Consider the following 17,792-nt stretch of genomic DNA (forward strand, 5'->3'; position numbering starts at 1 on the left):
AACCAGAGGGAGTGAGCCAGTTACCACTTTGGCTGATTTCCTTTGAGTCCCACTCGGTAGGGCTGTGAAGGTGTGGATACAGAGGTAGTTAAGATCACACTGCTAATGATTTGTTTTCTGCTTTTTTCCCTTACTAGTATGGCTTGAGGATTTCCCCATCTCATGGAATATGATGTTCAAGCATCCTGTTGAGTGACTGCATGGCATTTCAGAGCTGGAATGTTGGCTTCTTTGCCAGGGGGATCGGGGAGTGGGGGGAGATTGTAAGCAGCCCTGTGTGTGTTCTTCCCCTTTCTCTATCCCTCGTATGTCTGGTGTCTAGGCCAGATGAGTAGTCTAGCAGGCAGAGGGGGAGCGAGGCTTTACCAGGGTAAGTCCATGGCAGCACCAGGCTCTTCCCAGCTGAGCTAAAAAATCCCAGGAAACTGGACAAGTCCAATAAAATACTTTTGCTGACCTCACCTTTGCTAAAAGTTTTCTCACTCCCCATGCAAATAATGCATTTAAATTGGCACTAAACATACTCTTTTTTACTGGCTTAATTGTCTCCTGTGACCTTCCTCATTTACTCTTAATGGACTACACCCTTAGGACTTCACCTTGCTCTGGAGCCCACTGCCAGTTCCTTAGATGGGATTACCTTGATGGTCTGTCGCCCCGTGGACACGCTGGACAAGGAGGGTGGTTGTAGCCCGGGGTATCAGTGCAGCCCATATCATGGCTGTATGGGATTCCAAAGTAGTAATCAAAACCTGGAAGAGAAGCAACTGGTGAGCACCCCCACTTGGCTTCTGTTCTATGAGCCTGCATTCTTACACCTAGGACAAAAATTTAATTTTCTATGATTTAATACTGCAGTGCTATGGAGTATGTAATTAAAAGAGGATTTGATTAATATCCCTTTGTAGTATGCAAAGAAAATACCTTGCTGGGTTCTGGCTGTAAGACTAGATTTGCAAAACATCTTGGGATTAGAGTTAACCCAGAGTGGGAGGAAGTGGAGAGAAGTATTGCACACCTACCGTCCCCAGGGCGATTATGAACACACTAAGTATTTGATGAAAATCAAGTACATGCATGGCACTTTAAGGAATAAAATACTCTGCCCTCAAGGGATTGAAGGGGAAGTAAGATATATAGAGATTAAACTATAAGAGGTTTGGATGAGGGTAATGGAGTATGGGACAGTGCACCAGGAAAGGAGTACAAGAAGCAGGAGGGGACACAAGTGAACTCAGAGATAGGAATCAAGAAAACCTCTGAATGCCCAAGGCAGCAGACTTTTTGAGACTATCTGGTCCAAGGATACAAATGTATGGCAGGTGCTCTCTCTTCTCAGTCCCAATGGGAGACACCACAAATCCAAAATGGCACCACTTCCTGCTGAGCAGTATCCAGTCTCAGGATCCATCCCCCCAGCACCAGACTCCAGTTGACTCAAATTGTCAACACCTCAATCTAGTTCAACCTCCTCATTTGTCAAGGAGGAAGCAACACCATGCGGGAAAAATAGGGTCTGTGGTCATTTTTAGTGGAAAAGCCAAGTCTTCACTTCCTTCACCTGTCACTCTTTAAAAAGCATATGTGGAAGATGCCATGGAAGCCCAACTGAAAAACAGGGCACAAGGGAAGACAGGGGGTTGGAGGGAGCCCCAGAGGGGAGAAAGGAGTTGGACAAGGTGTTGGCCAATGGGAGCCCAAGGCTGAAGGCTGGTTGCAGCCCAAGGCTGAAGGCTGGTTCTCTAGAAGCCATTGAAATGCAAAAATCTTCAGATGCAAACAGTTCCTCAGGTCTAGGGGAGAGCACTGCAGCCTCTTCCCATGGAGCTATATTGGGGCTTGGGGGAAAGTCTGCAAAATAGAGAACATTTAAGGAAAGGGCCACCCATTTGCTGATAAAATAGCAAGAGCAGCTGGGAAGCACGTGCCAGGGAGGAACCGGGGAGAAGCCTCAGAAGTTGAGATCACGATAAATCACTTGCAAGAGAACGTCTGTGGGTTCCCATCTGAAATAGAAGAGGCGGGTCAGGGAGGAGCGCAGAGGTGACCACAACTTTGGAAAAACCATCAATAATTTGGGGAATTGGGGCAGCCCCTGTGGCTCAGCGGTTTAGCGCCGCCTTCAGTCCGGGGTGTGATCCTGGAGACCCGGGATAGAGTCCCACGTCTGGCTCCCTACATGGAGCCTGCTTCTCCCTCTGCCTGTGTCTCTGCCTCTCTCTCTCTCTCTCTCTCTGTGTGTGTCTCTCATGAATACATAAATAAATAAATAATCTTTAAAATAATACTAATAATAATAATAATTTGGGGAATTGGACATTCAGAGAAGTCATCGATCAGCAAACTGATTTTCAGATAATTGGCTCAGGCAGCTTGATCCTGGCCTAATCCCCAAGGCCAGAGAATCAGGAGTCTGAGGCAGTGAATAGCTGCAGGAAGAAGGCAAGAGGGAACATCTCCTGTTTGAATTTAGGGCCTGCTTCTGTGAACCCGCTGGACAAGCTTGATTTCTTTGCACACTAGACAGATCTGGACCTCACAGGTGCCAAATGTGTCTCAAGATATGGACACTTGATGGGCTCACGATGAGAAAGCCAGAGGGCTGGCAGGCACCAAGGAGGGGCGGGGGGCAAGAAAGATGCCAGGAGAGAAGAATGTGAGACAACCAACGGGAGCCCTGGGTCCCCCAAATGCTCCTAAGTGACCCTGAGATGAAGATGCCCTAACTCAGGAGGGATGTGCCCCAGGAGCAGGATGGCTTCAACATTATTGGAGTCCTATCCCACCAAGGTCTTTGCTTTCTGTTTCCCAGGTAACACGTTCCCCCAAAGAATTCTTACCACGGAAGTTGGGGTGATAAGGGCCATGGTGCCCGAGGTGCCATTTGCCTGTAGGAAAGCAAGAGAGAGACGTTCAGAGGAATCCCCGCGGGGGCTCCCAGTGCCTTGGGGGGGCTGATCACACATACTCACTCCTCCATCAGTGTTGCCCTTGACAGAGGACAAGCAGAGACCCTGCAAATGCCGTGTGAGAGCCAAGCCTTGCTCTCTGGGACTCAGAGGGACCCCAGGGGGACACAGAAAGCAAGCAGGGATGACTCAGCACCTCCGCAGGAACGCACACAGAGAAAAGGAAGACAAGCCTTTACTGGGGGCCCAAAGGAGCCAGCAGGCTGAGCTTCTGCTCCTACAAGAGGGCTCAGTGCCCACAGCAGCCCCACGTCTTCGCACCTGCTCTGCCCTCCTGTGCAAGGGACCTGCAGAGGCCCAGAACAAGCGTGGGGCCCCGGACAGCCGAGGAGATGCCGACTTCCCTCCTGGTTCCATCACCTTCCTCTCTGGCCACCAGCAGCAGCCCGAGGAGGCCGGACCGAAGACCACCTCCCCCTCCCAGGGCTGTCCCAGCGCAGAGATGCTCACCTGGACTCCCACGGCTGCTCCTTGCTCTGTGCATGTGTTTGTTCAGGGGGGAGAATGACTGTGTGATGTGTGCCAGAAGCCCTGGCCCTGTTTGAATTCCCCAACCTGCTAACTCCGCTCTGAGGACCCCAGGGAAACCACCACGAGGCAAGGGGCAAAGAAAAGAATGTGGTGCAAAGATTGAAAGAGGGCCATTGAATGACACCCAAGGGAAAGAAAGAAACGGGCCACCGAGGAAGCATATGGCTACGGAAATTATTTCACGTGGTCTGGGCAAAATACTACCAAGCTATCTTTTAGAGGCAAACACACGTAACAAAAGGTAATAATCAGGGAATCTAGGGAAAGGGCATGTGAGTGCCTATTGTTCCCTTTTTGCAACTGCTCTGTAGGTTTGGAAACGTAATATAGGTTTGGACTAAGCATTACATGGAAACCCTAACTTATATTAAAGTGTTTAAGTTATTTCTAAAATTTTTGAAGCTATTGTAAATATGTAAAATTATATTACATAGAAATATAAAACAATAGGCAGGGGCTAAAAGGAGGACCAAGTGGTGTATTCAACTAGGTAAAAATGGGACACCTGGGTGGTTCAGTGGTTGAGCATCTGTCTTTGGCTCAGGTCATGACCCCGGGGTCCTGGGATTGAGTCCTGCATCAGGCTCCCTGCATGGACCCTGCTTCTCCCTCTGCCTGTGTCTCTACCTCTCTCTCTCTCTCTCTCTGTGTGTCTCATGAATAAATTAAATAAAATCTTAAAAAAAAAACAACCTAGGTGAAAACATGACCGTGGATGAGGTTAGAAGTGAAGTGTGGGTGGGGCAAAGGGTCTTGATGTTCTTTTGGAGGGGTTTTGATTTTTTCCCATAAGCATGCTTGTAGGAAGTGCATCTTGTCAACACATGGTTGTAGTTGACTATTCTCGCTCTAATTTGCAAAAGGTGGAATGAGCAGTGAGGGGAGACCGGAGCCCCTGAACGGTTAATATGTAAGCAGCTGCTCACTTGGAGTTCAAAGGTATGAAGAGGGAAGGGTGAGTGAGATCCAGCTCAGCTCAGGAAGATCCCAGTCCCCTGTTGCCTCATGAAACTTTAGAGTCGGGGAGCCCCAAGGGCCAAACCCTTCCTGCCTATGAGCATGACTCGGATGCAAGGGATGGGGCCGCTAAGAAGACTCAGCCCACAGGGAGGCTTCACAGTAACGATACCTGATACCTCGGGGTATGGCCAGAAAGGGATTGAAAAAGCAGGATCTTAATTTATACCTCCTCCCACTGGGGCTTGCCCCCCTGGGACCATGAATGCCCCACTCCACTCTGTAGGAGTTGGTCGGGCTCCTTGACCCAGAAGAGGAGGAGGCAGGCCCAACACCCAAAACTGGAGCCTCCTGCAGGTGAACAGGGGAGCTCCAGGCACCGATCACTGCCCCCGGGGACCCGCGCTGCCATCCTGCTGGTTGCACAGCCTCCCTTGCCACTTCACATACTGGAGAGCGAGGCAGGAACCCCCACGGGACCCAGCTCTCTGAAAGTCAGAATAACAAGCACAGGCAGCCCGAGGACGCTGCTGGGACTGGCGCGTTGCCTCGGCCTCCGGAGGGAGGAGCAGCAGTGAGGCCCAAGCATCAGAGCAGTCACACCTGCCTGGACCCACCTGCTCCCGTCTAGGCAGCACCGAGCTCGGCTTTCTTACACTCGTCACGGGGCCAATCACGATCTCAGAAGGCATCTCCGTACCCTGATGCAAATAAAAACCTAGCCCGCTGCCACGCATGTAGGAAATGTTGAGCAAGAGGGAACCACAAAAATCCTAAAAGGCCTGTGTGGCAGGTGCTGCTGCTTGCCTCACCTGCCCCCATGCCTCCCCCACTCATCCAGCTACCAGAACTTTGGATTTGTTAGGGGATCAGAGACACGTGCCCCAATCCAAGCCCATCAGTACAACCCTGAGCCCGGCCTCCCAGGCTTCCTTGCAGCGGAGCGTGGCCACACAAACCCACCAATAAGACTTTAAGTGCATTTCTTTCTGCAGGGAAGGTGGGGCGAGTCTGAGAAAAGATTGGCTTTCCGGGTAGAAGCCAACACACGAGGCCTGCACCTCCTCCCCGCTGTTTTTCCTCCCGTGAAGCCAGGTTCTGGTGAGTGGTACAGAAGCCCCGCTGTTGCAACCAAGAGCAACAAGCATGAGGACAAAGGCTACCATCCTACAGATAGCAGAGCAGAGAAATAGAAATGGATTTCTTGAGCTGCCGAGCCAACGAAGGCCATCACTCACCTCTAAGGTTGTTATAATAGAAGGAAAATATCTCCATGTATGGTTTCGTTCCCTGTTAGGTGTTTTCAGTTACTTACAGCTGAAAGCTTTCCAACCTTACGCAGCAAGAAATAAAGACAAGCAGAGAGGAGCAGAAGAGGTGGCCGCATGCCGGGGCTACACAGAGACGAAGCAGGCACTGCAAGAAGTGTTGTGGGAGATGGGGATCCCAGGCTGTGGAGCATCGGGGTTACCTATCATCCCCGTGACGTAGCCGGCTTGCTGCAGCACCTCAGCCAAGGTGGTCTCGTTGAGCGGAAGGCCCCCCACAGAGGTGACCGCAAAGTTGTGCGTGACTCCGTTGCGGAGGCCCAGCCGGCCGGTGAGCAGGGAGGCCCGAGAGGGCGAGCAGGTGGAGGCAGCTGCGTGGAAGTCCACAAACCTGCCGGGAAAGAAAAGGGGTTGGGGTCCCTCCATCCACAGAAAGCCAGGCCAGGAGAAGTTCAATTCCCACCCAGTTCCCAGGATTCCAGTGTTGGGAAAAGCTCAAAGACCACCCTGCTGAGGGACAGGTTAGGAAAATGAAGCTCAGAGAGGTAATGCAACTAACTCAAGGTCACATGGCTGGCTCGGATTGGTTTAATCCAGTGTATTTATGGATCCTCTTTATCCAAAGTTTCCACATTTTGAATTCATCGACCTGCTAAAATCTGTCTGTATCTTCCAAAATCAATACTCGTGGTTCTTATGAGGTTACCCATGGACATTCCAAGGCGTTCCAAAACTTTGTGTTTCCCCATATGCACATCTCTAGCTGAGGATGACAAAGGTGACCCCTTCTTGTTTTGGCTTGCATACTGTAAGCAAGTGTCCTACTTTCCACAGTCTACTGAGTGCTATAGTTTGTGCATTTTTGTGCTTTCTGTTGGTGATTCTACTGTTTAAAGTGGCAAAATGGGGATGCCTGGGTGGCTCAGCAGTTGAGCGTCTGCCTCTGGCTCAGGGTGTGATCCCGGGGTCCTGAGATCAAGTCCTGCATGGGGCTCCCCGCAGGGAGCCTGCTTCTCCCTCTGCCTGTGTCTCTGCCTCTCTCTGTGTGTCTCTCATGAATAAATAAAATCTTTAAAAAAATAAAATAAAATGGCAAAATGGCCCTCAAGTGTAGGGATGAAGGGCTGGCTACTACAGCCTTAGAGAGACGTCATGTGCCTTAGAGAGAAATACAAGTGCTAGATAAGCTTCATTCAGGAAGGAATTACAGTGTTGTTGGCCATCAGCTCAATGTTAATGAATCAAAAACTCTGTTAAATAAGATGTCTTTAAACAGAAACACACAGAAAACAAGGTTCTGGGGGTGCCTGGGTGGCTCAGTCGGTTAAACATCTGCCTTTGGCTCAGGTCATGATCCCCGGGTCCTGGGATGGGTTCTGCTCTGCAGAAAGTCTGCTTCCCCTCTGCCCGTCCCCTCCCCTCGCTCATGCTCTCTCTCTTGCTCACTCTCTCTTGCTCTCTGTCTCTCCCAAATAAGTAAAATAAATCTTTAAAAATAAATAAATAAAACAGGGTTCTGTACTGATCTTTTGACAAAAATGTAACAAAAGGCCCACAGGAACCTAACTCTGTAGATGCCCTAGAAGCAATGGTTCAGTATTCCGTAACTCAGTGTTCTCAGTGACTTTATAGAGCAACGACTGCCAATAACAAGAACCAGCTGTATTTATTACACTTTGTTGGATGCTCAACCCTTTTTTAGATACTGTGGAGAAATATATAAGAAGTCTAGCCATTTCTCTACCATCAAGAAATATGAATAAACTTCATGTCACTCGTAATAGGGCAACCTGTGTGTCTCCTGATGGGATGATAGGAAGTTGATCTTGTCAAGGATTCTTTTTTTTTTAAGATTTTTAAAAATATTTTATTTATTTATTCATATGAAAGAGAGAGAGAGAGAGAGAGGCAGAGACACAGGCAGAGGGAGAAGCAGGCTCCATGCAGGGAGCCCGATGTGGGACTCGATCCCAGGTCTCCAGGATCACACCCTGGGCTGAAGGTGGCACTAAACCACTGAGCCACCTGGGCTGCCCTCATCAAGGATTCTTGTCAAGAATATTTAAACTGAATCTAATCAGACCTCTGGACCCAATGTCCAGGTTATAGGAAATGTAACTAATAGAAGAACAAGTTAAATGACACCACAAGGAAATATTCTAACAAACCATTCTGCACATTCTATGACATTCTACAACTGGTGCAGTTCTTCAAAAAGTCAATATCCAAGGGAAAAATGGGATAGAGGAGGATATTCTATACTACAGGACATTGAAGAGACAAACCAAATGTGATACATGATCCTTGGCTGGATCCCAGTTCAAATATACTTACAGCACATTTGAGGGCTAATCGGGGAAATTTAGTGTGGGCTGGATATAAGATGACATCAGGGGATCGCTGTCCATTTTCTTGATTATGACCATGTAGAAGAATGTTTTTGTTCTTTTTTTTTTCTTCCAGTTGCATTGGCATATAACATTGTATCCACTGAAGGTGTACAACATAATGATTTGTCACATGTATATACTGGGAAGTGATCGCCACAGTAAATTTGGTGAATGGCCATCACTTCCCATAGCTATGAATTTTTTCTTGTGATGAGGATTATAAGATCTAGTCTCTTAGCAACTTTCAAACATACAATACAGTATTGTTAACCAGAGTCACCATGCTGTGTACTACATGCCTAGAACCTACTTATCTCATGACTGGGAGTTTGTACCTTTTAACCCCCTGCACCCATCTCCCCCACCCACACCCCCGGCACCTGCCAATCTGTTCTCTGCATCTGTGAGTTTGGCTTTTTTAGATTCCACATACACATGAAATCATATAATATTTGTCTTTCTCCTTTTTTTTTTAAGATTTTATTTATTTATTCATGAGAGACACAGAGAGAGAGAGAGAGAAGCAGAGACTCAGGCAGAGGGAGAAGCAGGCTCCATGCAGGGAGCCTGACGTGGGACTTGATCCCCAGTATCCAGGATCAGGCCCTGGGCTGAAGGCAGGCACTAAACTGCTGAGCCACCTGGGCTTCCCTGTCTTTCTCCTTTTACCTAATATCATGTCCCCAAGGTTTATCCATGTTGTCACAAATGGCAGGATTTCCTTCTTTTTTTACAGCTGAATAGTCTCCTGTGGTCTATGTATACCACATTTTTTATTACATTAAGAATGTATTTTTAGGGGCACCTGGATGGCTCAGTGGTTGAGCGTCTGCCTTTGGCTCAGGGTGCAATCCGGGGTCCTGGGATCAAGTCCCACATCAGGCTTCCCGCAGGGAGCCTGCTTCTCCCTCTGCTTATGCATCTGCCTCTCTCTGTATGTGTCTCTCATGAATAAATAAATAAAATCTTTTTTTAAAAGAATACATTTTTATTACACTAAGGAAGTTATTACACTATGAATGTTTTTATTCTTAAGAGATGCATGCTATAGTGTTTATAATAAAAGAGCACAGCTGCACTTTTCACATGGCTCAGGAAAAACACCACCACCTTATTTATAGATAGAACAAGGACAAACAAAAATGGCAGAATGGTATTAACGGTTGAGTATACTCGTGTTTATTTGACTATTCTTTTCATTTTCTTTTTTTTAAATATTTTATTCATTTACTCATGAGAGACACACAGAGAGAGAGGCAGAGACACAGGCAGAGGGAGAAGCAGGCTCCATGCAGAAAGCCCAACTCAGGACTCGATCCCAGGTCTCTAGGATCAGGCTCTGGGCTGAAGGCAGCGCTAAACCGCTGAGCCACCCGGGCTGCCCCTCTTTTCATTTTCTATCATGTTTGAGATTTTTTTTTAATATTAAAAAGTCAATAATGCTTAATATTGTAAGTTTCAAAAGGGTGTCGATCTGGAGTCTAGAACGAGCAGGGCAGCAGCAGGGTTGGGAGCTGAGGTGGACCGGAAGGTAGGGAGGGGAGGGAGGGGTGGAGGGGTGGCTTCAGGTACAGCCTGGCACATTGGAAGTGTGCATGTCGGGGTGCCCCAAGCTGGGCCCGCAAGCTGACCTGCCACCCAGGTCAGCATGAAGCCCCAGGTCTGGTGGGATGAGGGACTGGCCCACAGATGCCAGGTCAGCACAGCAAAGCAGGGCTCCGTGCCTCTCCCCTCCTCTCCACATAGGACACATCCTCCCCCAACAGCCAGGGGGGGCTTTTTTTTTTTTAAGATTTTATTTATTCATTCATGAGAGACACACAGAGACAGAGAGAGAGGCAGAGACACAGGCAGAGGGAGAAGCAGGCTCCATGCAGGGAGCCCGATGTGAGACTTGATCCTGGGTCTCCAGGATCATGCCCTGGGCTGAAGGCAGATGCTAAACCACTGAGCCACCCAGGGATCCCCACCAGGGGGGCTTTCAAGTGCCCCTCTGACCACTGCCTAATATCCTGAGATGATTGCCTGGTCCGCTCTCTAAATACCCAGTCCCCCACAGCCCATCTTATGGGCCTCCCCTTCCCTCCCTCCACGGGCCCCAGCACACAGTCTTCTGTTGGGTCTGCAAAGTGCCAGCTCCTTCCCAAGGTCAGCCTCGGCCTGGCACGCTGTCCTGCATCTTTGCATGGCCTTTCCTCCCCTCTTTCCCTGCAAGGGGGCCTCTGCTGTGCTCTAATCAGGCACCCTGGGGCCTACTTGGTAGCACTGACCCCAACCCCAATCATCTGGTTTATTTTTGCATCCTTTCGTTTTGAGTCATCCTTCCTCCATGCAAGCTCCCTGTGAGGAGGGCTTTGCCTACGTTGCTGGCTGCTTACCTCCAGCTCCTAAAATACAGGGGGTAGGGGAGGGGAGAGGATGGAGCAGGGAGGGAAGGGGAGGTGTCTTCCCAGCAACTTATGGAACATGCAACCAAACCTCAAAATAATCATTACTGGGAAGTGTCATTGGAAGGTGTGGGGGGGGGGGGGAGGGAGTGCAGAGGAGCAGAGTTTCCCTGAACAGGTTCACCACAAGTTTTGGAGGTTGCATGGGGGCTGCAAGCATTAACGTCATGATGTGAAGGGTCATGAGATAGAACATCAGGGGACCCATGTGAGAGCAAGGAGGTGAGGTCGCAGAGAGCAGTGCATGTTTAAATACTCCCTTCCTACACACCACAGAGCCTGGCGGGCTCGCCACCTGCCACCTCCATTCAGGCCTCTGGTTTCTGCCATAACCCCTGGACGGTGGTGGCCCCAAACTACTTGACAGCAGCCCTCAACTGAGACTGTCACTTGCCTGGGCAGCCCACCCAGGGCCATGCTTGCTTGGGGTGCTTAGACCGACCTGGAAACATTTTCTTTTTTTTCTATGCCCTCATAGGAGCCAGCCTGGGATAAGAAAGTGGGGGAAGGAAGGCATACAAATCCCTGTTTCTCTGAGCACACAATTCTGGCAGAAGACTTGGGACAGAGGGGGTTAAAACACAGTGCTTAGAAGGGACACCACCTACGGCCTCTCTCCAGCCACCAGGGCCAACTGGCCTAAGGAAAGCCCTGGAAGTCTGTCATGTTTTCACGCCCCTCCCAGACGCCCTACGACGCAGCTACCCCTAGCCCGGTGACAGCCAGCAGGGAGGGCCCTGGACACCCTGCCCTTCACCATGACCTTGGCATCTGCAGGGGTGATGGCCCTGGAGGGCAGTCAGGACTGCAAGGCGTGTCGGCAACGCCGTGGTTTCCTCTTCCCTTGTTCCTTTCCCTTTCTCTCTCTCTCTCCCTCTCTCTTTCTCTCTCTCAATATACTACACTAGAGCCTAGAGATCATAAGGCAAAACTTTAAAAATCTGGCAGACCGATGGCAGGTGACCCAGCGATTCCACCACCAGGACTGGATTCCCCAGGAAAAGTGAGGGCAGGTACTCGGACAGATCCTGCGTGCTCCTACCAGCCGTGGCGGGACGGTGGCCGTGGCCCAGCTGGCTCTCAGCGGGGGTGTGGACCAACGAAATGCGGCACATCCACACTCTGGAATGGTGTGGATGGGTTTCACCCACTGAAAAGGAACCAACCACTGACACCTGCTACGACGTGGGTGAACCTTGAAAACATGACACGAGTAGAAGGCGCCGGTCACAAAAGGCCACATACTGTACAATTCTGCTTATACGGATGCCCCAGATTGGTAAATCCACAGTGATGGAAAACAGGCTGGAGGCAGGGTGGGGAATGGGGAGACTCTGCTTCATGGGTGGGGATGGGGTTTCCTTTTAGGATGATGAAAATATTTTGAAACTGCATAGAGGCAGTAGCCGTACCACATTCTAAATGTTCTAGAGGCGCCGGGGTGGCTCAGTGGTTGAGCATCTGCCTTCAGCTCAGGTGGTGATCCCGGGGTCCAGGCATCGAGTCCCAAATCAGGCTCCCTGCATGGAGCCTGCTTCTCCCTCTGCTTGGAACTCTGCGTTTCTCTCTGTGTCCCTCATGAATAAATAAAAATCTTAAAAAACAATAAACGTACTGAATGTCACAGAGTCATCTGCTTTAAAGTGGTTAGTTTTATGTCATAAGAATGTCACTTCAATGAAAAAAAAAAAAAAAACAAGCTATCCGAGGCTTATGGATTCAGAGACAAATGCCAGAAAAGACTCTCTCAGGTAGGAGAAAAGGCCCACAAAGCTGGGTGTCGGGTCTGCAGTCCGCAAGATGAGAAAATGCTCATTTATAACTCAGGTGGTGATGTACCAATTCATCTAATTTAACCCCAAAATAATGAGTAGACAGCAAGCAGGGGCAGATCTGTGACAGATTCTCAGGAAGTAAAGAAACAGTCCCTGTCCCCAGTGACCTTACAGTTTAGTTTCTGCACAAAAGCCTTTCTAGGTCATTTCTGCTTCACCACAAATGGTTGTGATCCCTTATGCAGCACCGTGTTACGGGTGTCAACTCATCTAACACGGCAGCCCTAGGACGTGCTGCGGTAAGCACTCCCACTATAGATGGGGAGACTGAGGCAGCACAACACACTGCCGCGCACGGAGGAGCCAAGGTCTGTACCCAGGCATTGCGCTCCACGCCGGCCCCCAGCGTTACCCAGCACAGCCAGGTTTCCATGGCAGCGTTTAAACTCAGGCCCATCCGATTCCAAATCCCATGTGGGTGCCACTTAACCACACTGCTTCCACTAGGAAGTCCAGAGTGTGTCTGGAAAGCCGAAGGGGAGGGGTTGGGGTACCCTCTGCACAGCCTGTCTCGGGAGGAGACCCCCTCCAAGAGATAGAGTGAGGACTTTAAGCAGAGAGGAAACATGCCCAGTCCCTCAGACTCCGGGTAAGGGAGGGGGAGCAGGGTGCTGGCATAAGAAGAAGCTTTGAGACTTCATCCAAAGACTGGTGGGGGTCACGCACGCGCACACACGCGCGCACAAACACACACACACACACACATCTCCAAAATGCAGCTGGCTGTGAAATGAGAGAATTGCTAACCGGGCGTCAGAAGAGCTTCTTGAAATAACACGATAAAACACTGGTTTGATTAATTCAGGGTTGGCCCGAGAGCCTCCAATCCCAAAAAGCCTTCAAGAGAAAAACCAGGCACCTGATCATCTGGTCTCATTGGAGTCCTGCCTGGAACTAAGAGGCCACACTCAGCACCTCTGGGGTCTCTGGAGCAGGCCAGGGTTCTGGGAATTCATGTTTCTGGAAAGAAGAGTCCTCCACGGGGCTTCCTCGGGGCCAGCCACCCATCCTCAGCCCACACCTGCTGGTTCCCACAGCCTCCACCCCACAGAACTCACCCAGAAGGTAGGTTAGCTCCCTCAGGCCATCTTTCAAGGCTACAAATGGCAACGAGGGGCCATGATCCGGGAGCAGTGGCATGGCACCGTGAAGTTCCAGAAGCACAGGCTTGGGCCTGCAGCCACTCTTGGAAGCAGGCTGTGGGTGCCTCCATCTGACTGAACGAGGGCGGGGAAGGTGGGTGCCCAAGCATGCGCCGCTGGGTAACAGGTGTGGGGCGAGGCCTCCCTCCAGGCCTCAGGGAGCCCAGGGGCGCTGGCTTCCCACCCCTGCCGACATTCCTTCTGGGCCCTCAGTCCCCCGGGGCTGGAAGACACACTGTTTCCCTCCCTCAATCCCTATGCACCCATTTCCCAGGCGGGGGCTTCTCCAAAGCATCCCCGCCTGCCAGACATCCTGGGGACACAGGGGTCCTGGCTGGTGCAGGCAGCCGGCAGCTCCCACTCTTCGAATTCCAAACCAGGTTCCACCTTGCAGAGCACATTGTTGCTCCCAAGACAAACATCCATCTCTGCCCGGCCTTTTCTGTTCTCTGCCTCCCCAGATTGAGGCCCATGACCCCTCCCAGCTCACTCTCCTAAATGTCCCTTGTAATAATTCTTATCACTCCCAGTTAATGCTTATCAACCCAGGCACTTTACATACACAGCATGTGTGAGCATCTCTTGCTCCGGGATTCACCCTGGGTTGAATCTGCATGTTCTGTAAGCTCTGTGCGGGCTGGCCCAGGCCTGTTGGTGTCATCTCTTTACTGCAAGACAACCAGCTGTGCAATTTGCCCGGCCCTGTGCAAGAGAAAACGAGGGAGCCCTTGCTCCAAATTTACTAAGCATTTCAAGATGGCAGTGACAGAGCTTTAAGCCAAGAGCAGGGCCCTCCTAAAGCATGGGGCCCCGTGTGGCTGCACAGGTCACACGCCCATAGAACGGCCCTGCCCACTACTACCCATTCTGTCTCAGACCCCAGTCGCCCCTGGGCCCACTGGGCTTCCCAGAGCACGAAGAGAAAGGCCCACTGGTCTTGGGCCCCAGACGTTGCTCCCATCTGGCCCATGGTTGTTTTCTCTGCCGGTCTCTGCAAGTTTATCTGGTTCTGCTTTAGATTTGTCCCTGCACACCTGTTCCTCCCCTTCCCGTCTTCCCCATCTCAGTAAATGGCACCACCTCTCACTCGATTACTCAGTCCAAAGGAGTCATCTTGATTCCTCTCTTCTCTTCCCCCTCCACAGCCAAACCATCAGCACATTCTTAATAGGACTCTACTGCCAAAGAGATCTAGAATCTATCCATTTCTCTCCGCCTACCTGCTAACATCCTAGTCCCAGCTTCTACCATCTTGCACCAAGACAAGCACCATAGTCTATATTGTCTCCCCAGAGCCATCATGTTGTAGAATTGCCGGGGATGCCATTCATGCTGTTGTCCGGCGTTGAGCAGTACACAATCTGCCCTGCTGTATGTGGCAACCCTGCTCCCCACTTCCATTCCTGCTCCCAGTTCCCCTTCCCCCTATTTTCCATGGGGCAGCCAAAGTAATCTCAAAAACTGTTTATCAGCTAACATTAATTTCTGGCTGGGAGCCCTCTAATAGGTTCTCACTACAATCTGAGTAAATCCAAAGTCATTATGGTGGTCTAGAGCCCCTCCATCAGAGCTGTCCAGCCCAGGAGCTGGAGCACACACAAAGGGCCAAATGGGCCACAGGATTTCCAAGATCGGGTTCCTCTCAGCCCCAGAGACAGCCAGATGGGGCCCCAGGCAACTGGAGTCCCCAGGGCAGTCTTACCCCAGCGGTGTGTGTGTGTCCTGTACAATTCCAGGGAAAGCAATTCTCTGAGAGCACAACATAGGAGTGGCCCTTGGGGTAGGGCACCCCTCTGGTCACCTCCAACTGCCAGGAGCCTCAGTGGAGGTCAGCCAACCACATCAGGGCTTGCTGGGGGAGCTAGTGGTAGGAACCACAGCCTTTCCATTGAGTAGCTCAACTTTAGAGGTGTTAGGACATGTGGATACGAAGACAAGATGAGCCTCGTCAGAGAAATTTAAAGCAAGAGCTATGGGAGGCAGAGTGATAGGAATGATAAACATGTAGACAAACAGCTCTGTGTGAAATCCCAGCCTCCACTCCCTCTAGTGTGAGATAAGACAGGTAACTAAATCTAGGCCTCAGTATCTACCTCTGCAAAATGAGCATAACACCCCTACTTCACCAGCTTATTTGAGGGATTCAGTGGGATGATGTGCACAAAGCATCTAGCAGAGTTCCAGGTTCTCTACCTGGATTTAAAAATTCACTATAGTCAAGGTAATCGGTGTCAGGACTCACTAAATGGTGGGGAGAGAGAACATTCTAGGTGGGTAGGAGAGCAGTGCACTGGGCACCAATGGGCGGGGTGTGGGGGAGGCGGGGCCCCCCGCTGCTGTTCATACTACCCAGGCATCACATTCACTGCCGCAGGTATGTCGTCACACGTCACCTCAGCCTCAGTGTGCACAGGACCAAGCTCAGCATCCTCCTTCCAAGACCCCATGTCCACATCCCTCCCAGTAAACCTGGCTGGAGACTGAGATACTATTTTCAAGTCCTTCCACCACTTCTCACCTCTTTCAGCTCCTCCCACTCCAAACAATGTCACCCCGCAGCTATATAGCCGTTGTCCCTCACCCAGATCACTTCGGTGACCTTCTGAGATGCCAGGCTCACTCCTCCAGCCCCTGCTAGCATGCACACCAGTGGGTCAGGCCATCCCCGGACCTCAAGTCTTCAGTGACTCCCTTCTGTGTGGCCATCAAGGCCCTCCATGCTCTGGCTCAACCTACTTCTTCAACCCCCTGAGTCACTGCTGCCTAATGTGGGCTGAACTGTGTCCCCTAAAAAGACAGGTTGAAGTTCTAAGCCTACCCACCCCGGACCTGCGAATGGGACCTTATTTGGAAATAGAGTCATTGGGGATGTAATAGTCAAGGTGAGGTCATGCTGGATTGGGGTGAGTCCTCAACCTCTTCTGACTGGTGTCCTGATAAGAAGAGGAGAGAGACAGAGAGAATGCCACGAGAAGACAGAGACACACAGGGGGAAGGTGGTCACATGATGACAAAGGCATAGGATGGAGTGACACGGCCTCGAGCTGAAGAACGCCTGGGGTTCTCAGAAGTTGGAAGAGGCGAGGAAGGAAACCACCCTAGAACTTCAGGGAAAGCATGGCTCTGCCAACATCTTGAGTTCTCGCTTCCAGCCTTCCAGAAGCGTGAGAGGAGAGACGGCTGTTGTTTTAAGCCACTCTGTTTGTCCTACTTTGTCACGGCAGCTCCAGGACCCTACCCCTCCACCCTACGTAGCCCAGGAGCTCAGCCCAACAGGACTCCTGTTCCCGGAGCAGCTGGCAGCCCTTGCCCCCCCTCCCTCCCACATGTCCCACACGCACCTCTCCGACACCTCGACTCTGTGACACCTCAGCCCAGAAAGTCTGCCTCTTCCTCTTGTCCTTCCAAATTCCTACCTGTCCTTCACCAGTGAGCATCATCACTGTTTCCTCCCGCCCTTCCCCCTGCCCCCGTCCTCCAGCCAACCCCCCCAATGATGAGTCTGGACTTTGGCTTCTAGTCTGGACTTTGGCACATGAAACTTCCTGGCAGCCCTTTCTTGTCTGAAGGTAGACATTCACCTGACAATATCTGGGCTGGACCAGGCGGGCATCTTCCCCACCCACCCCTTCCACACGACTCTTAGGCTGATGCCCGCGTCCTACCCCCCACCCACCCACCCCAACATGGGCATGAGACTCTGCCGTGGGCTAAGCCGAGTAGCACAACCTCTCATCCTCAAGGATCGGGCCCACAGCCCGTGACCCAGGCAGGGCTATTCAGAATCCAACCTGGGATTTTCTTTTCTTTTCTTTTCTTTTTTTCTTTTTTTTAAGATTTTATTTATTCATGAGAGACAGAGAGAGAGGCAGAGGCATAGGCAGAGGGAGTAGCAGGCTCCCTACTGGGAGCCTGATGCGGACTCGATCCCAGGACCCCAGGATCATGCCCTGAGCTAAAGGCAGACCTCAACCACTGAGCCACCCAGGTGCCCTTCAATCTGGAATTTTCTGAACCGGACAGTGAGGAATAGCTCTCTTGTTCCCTTTGAACCGCAAGCTCTGATGTAGGGCAAGGGCCACCTCTCCCATCACATGGAGGAACCTGAAAGAATAAGCAACTGGCCCAAAAGCCCAGACACAAGACGGGGTCTCTGCAGAGTTTATTTATGAACAAAAGCTTCGCCTCTTTTGTGCTTAGGCTGGCTGAGCTGGGCTGCTGCCACTTAGAATCAGTCCTGGCTATGACGGTGT

At 50.9% G+C, this 17,792-nt stretch overlaps 1 protein-coding gene across 10 annotated transcripts in view; it reads right to left on the reverse strand.

The window, feature by feature from the left end:
- Positions 1-17,792, reverse strand: part of ARSG (arylsulfatase G) — a 107,597-nt gene that overhangs the window by 38,032 nt on the left and 51,773 nt on the right. For all 10 annotated transcript variants that reach the window (XR_007412845.1, XR_007412844.1, XM_025436770.3 and 7 more), the window contains exons 3-5: positions 5,929-6,116; positions 2,841-2,888; positions 641-752 (exon numbers count right to left, since the gene is read on the reverse strand). Coding sequence is in view for 8 of the 10 variants with exons in the window: in XM_025436770.3 (XP_025292555.1) it covers positions 641-752; positions 2,841-2,888; positions 5,929-6,116 (348 nt within the window). In the remaining 2 variants the exon portion in view is untranslated. The remainder of the gene's footprint in view (positions 1-640; positions 753-2,840; positions 2,889-5,928; positions 6,117-17,792) is intronic.

This window comes from Canis lupus, chromosome 9, assembly GCF_003254725.2.
Source record: "Canis lupus dingo isolate Sandy chromosome 9, ASM325472v2, whole genome shotgun sequence".
In the NCBI taxonomy this organism is placed as follows: Eukaryota; Metazoa; Chordata; class Mammalia; order Carnivora; family Canidae; genus Canis; species Canis lupus.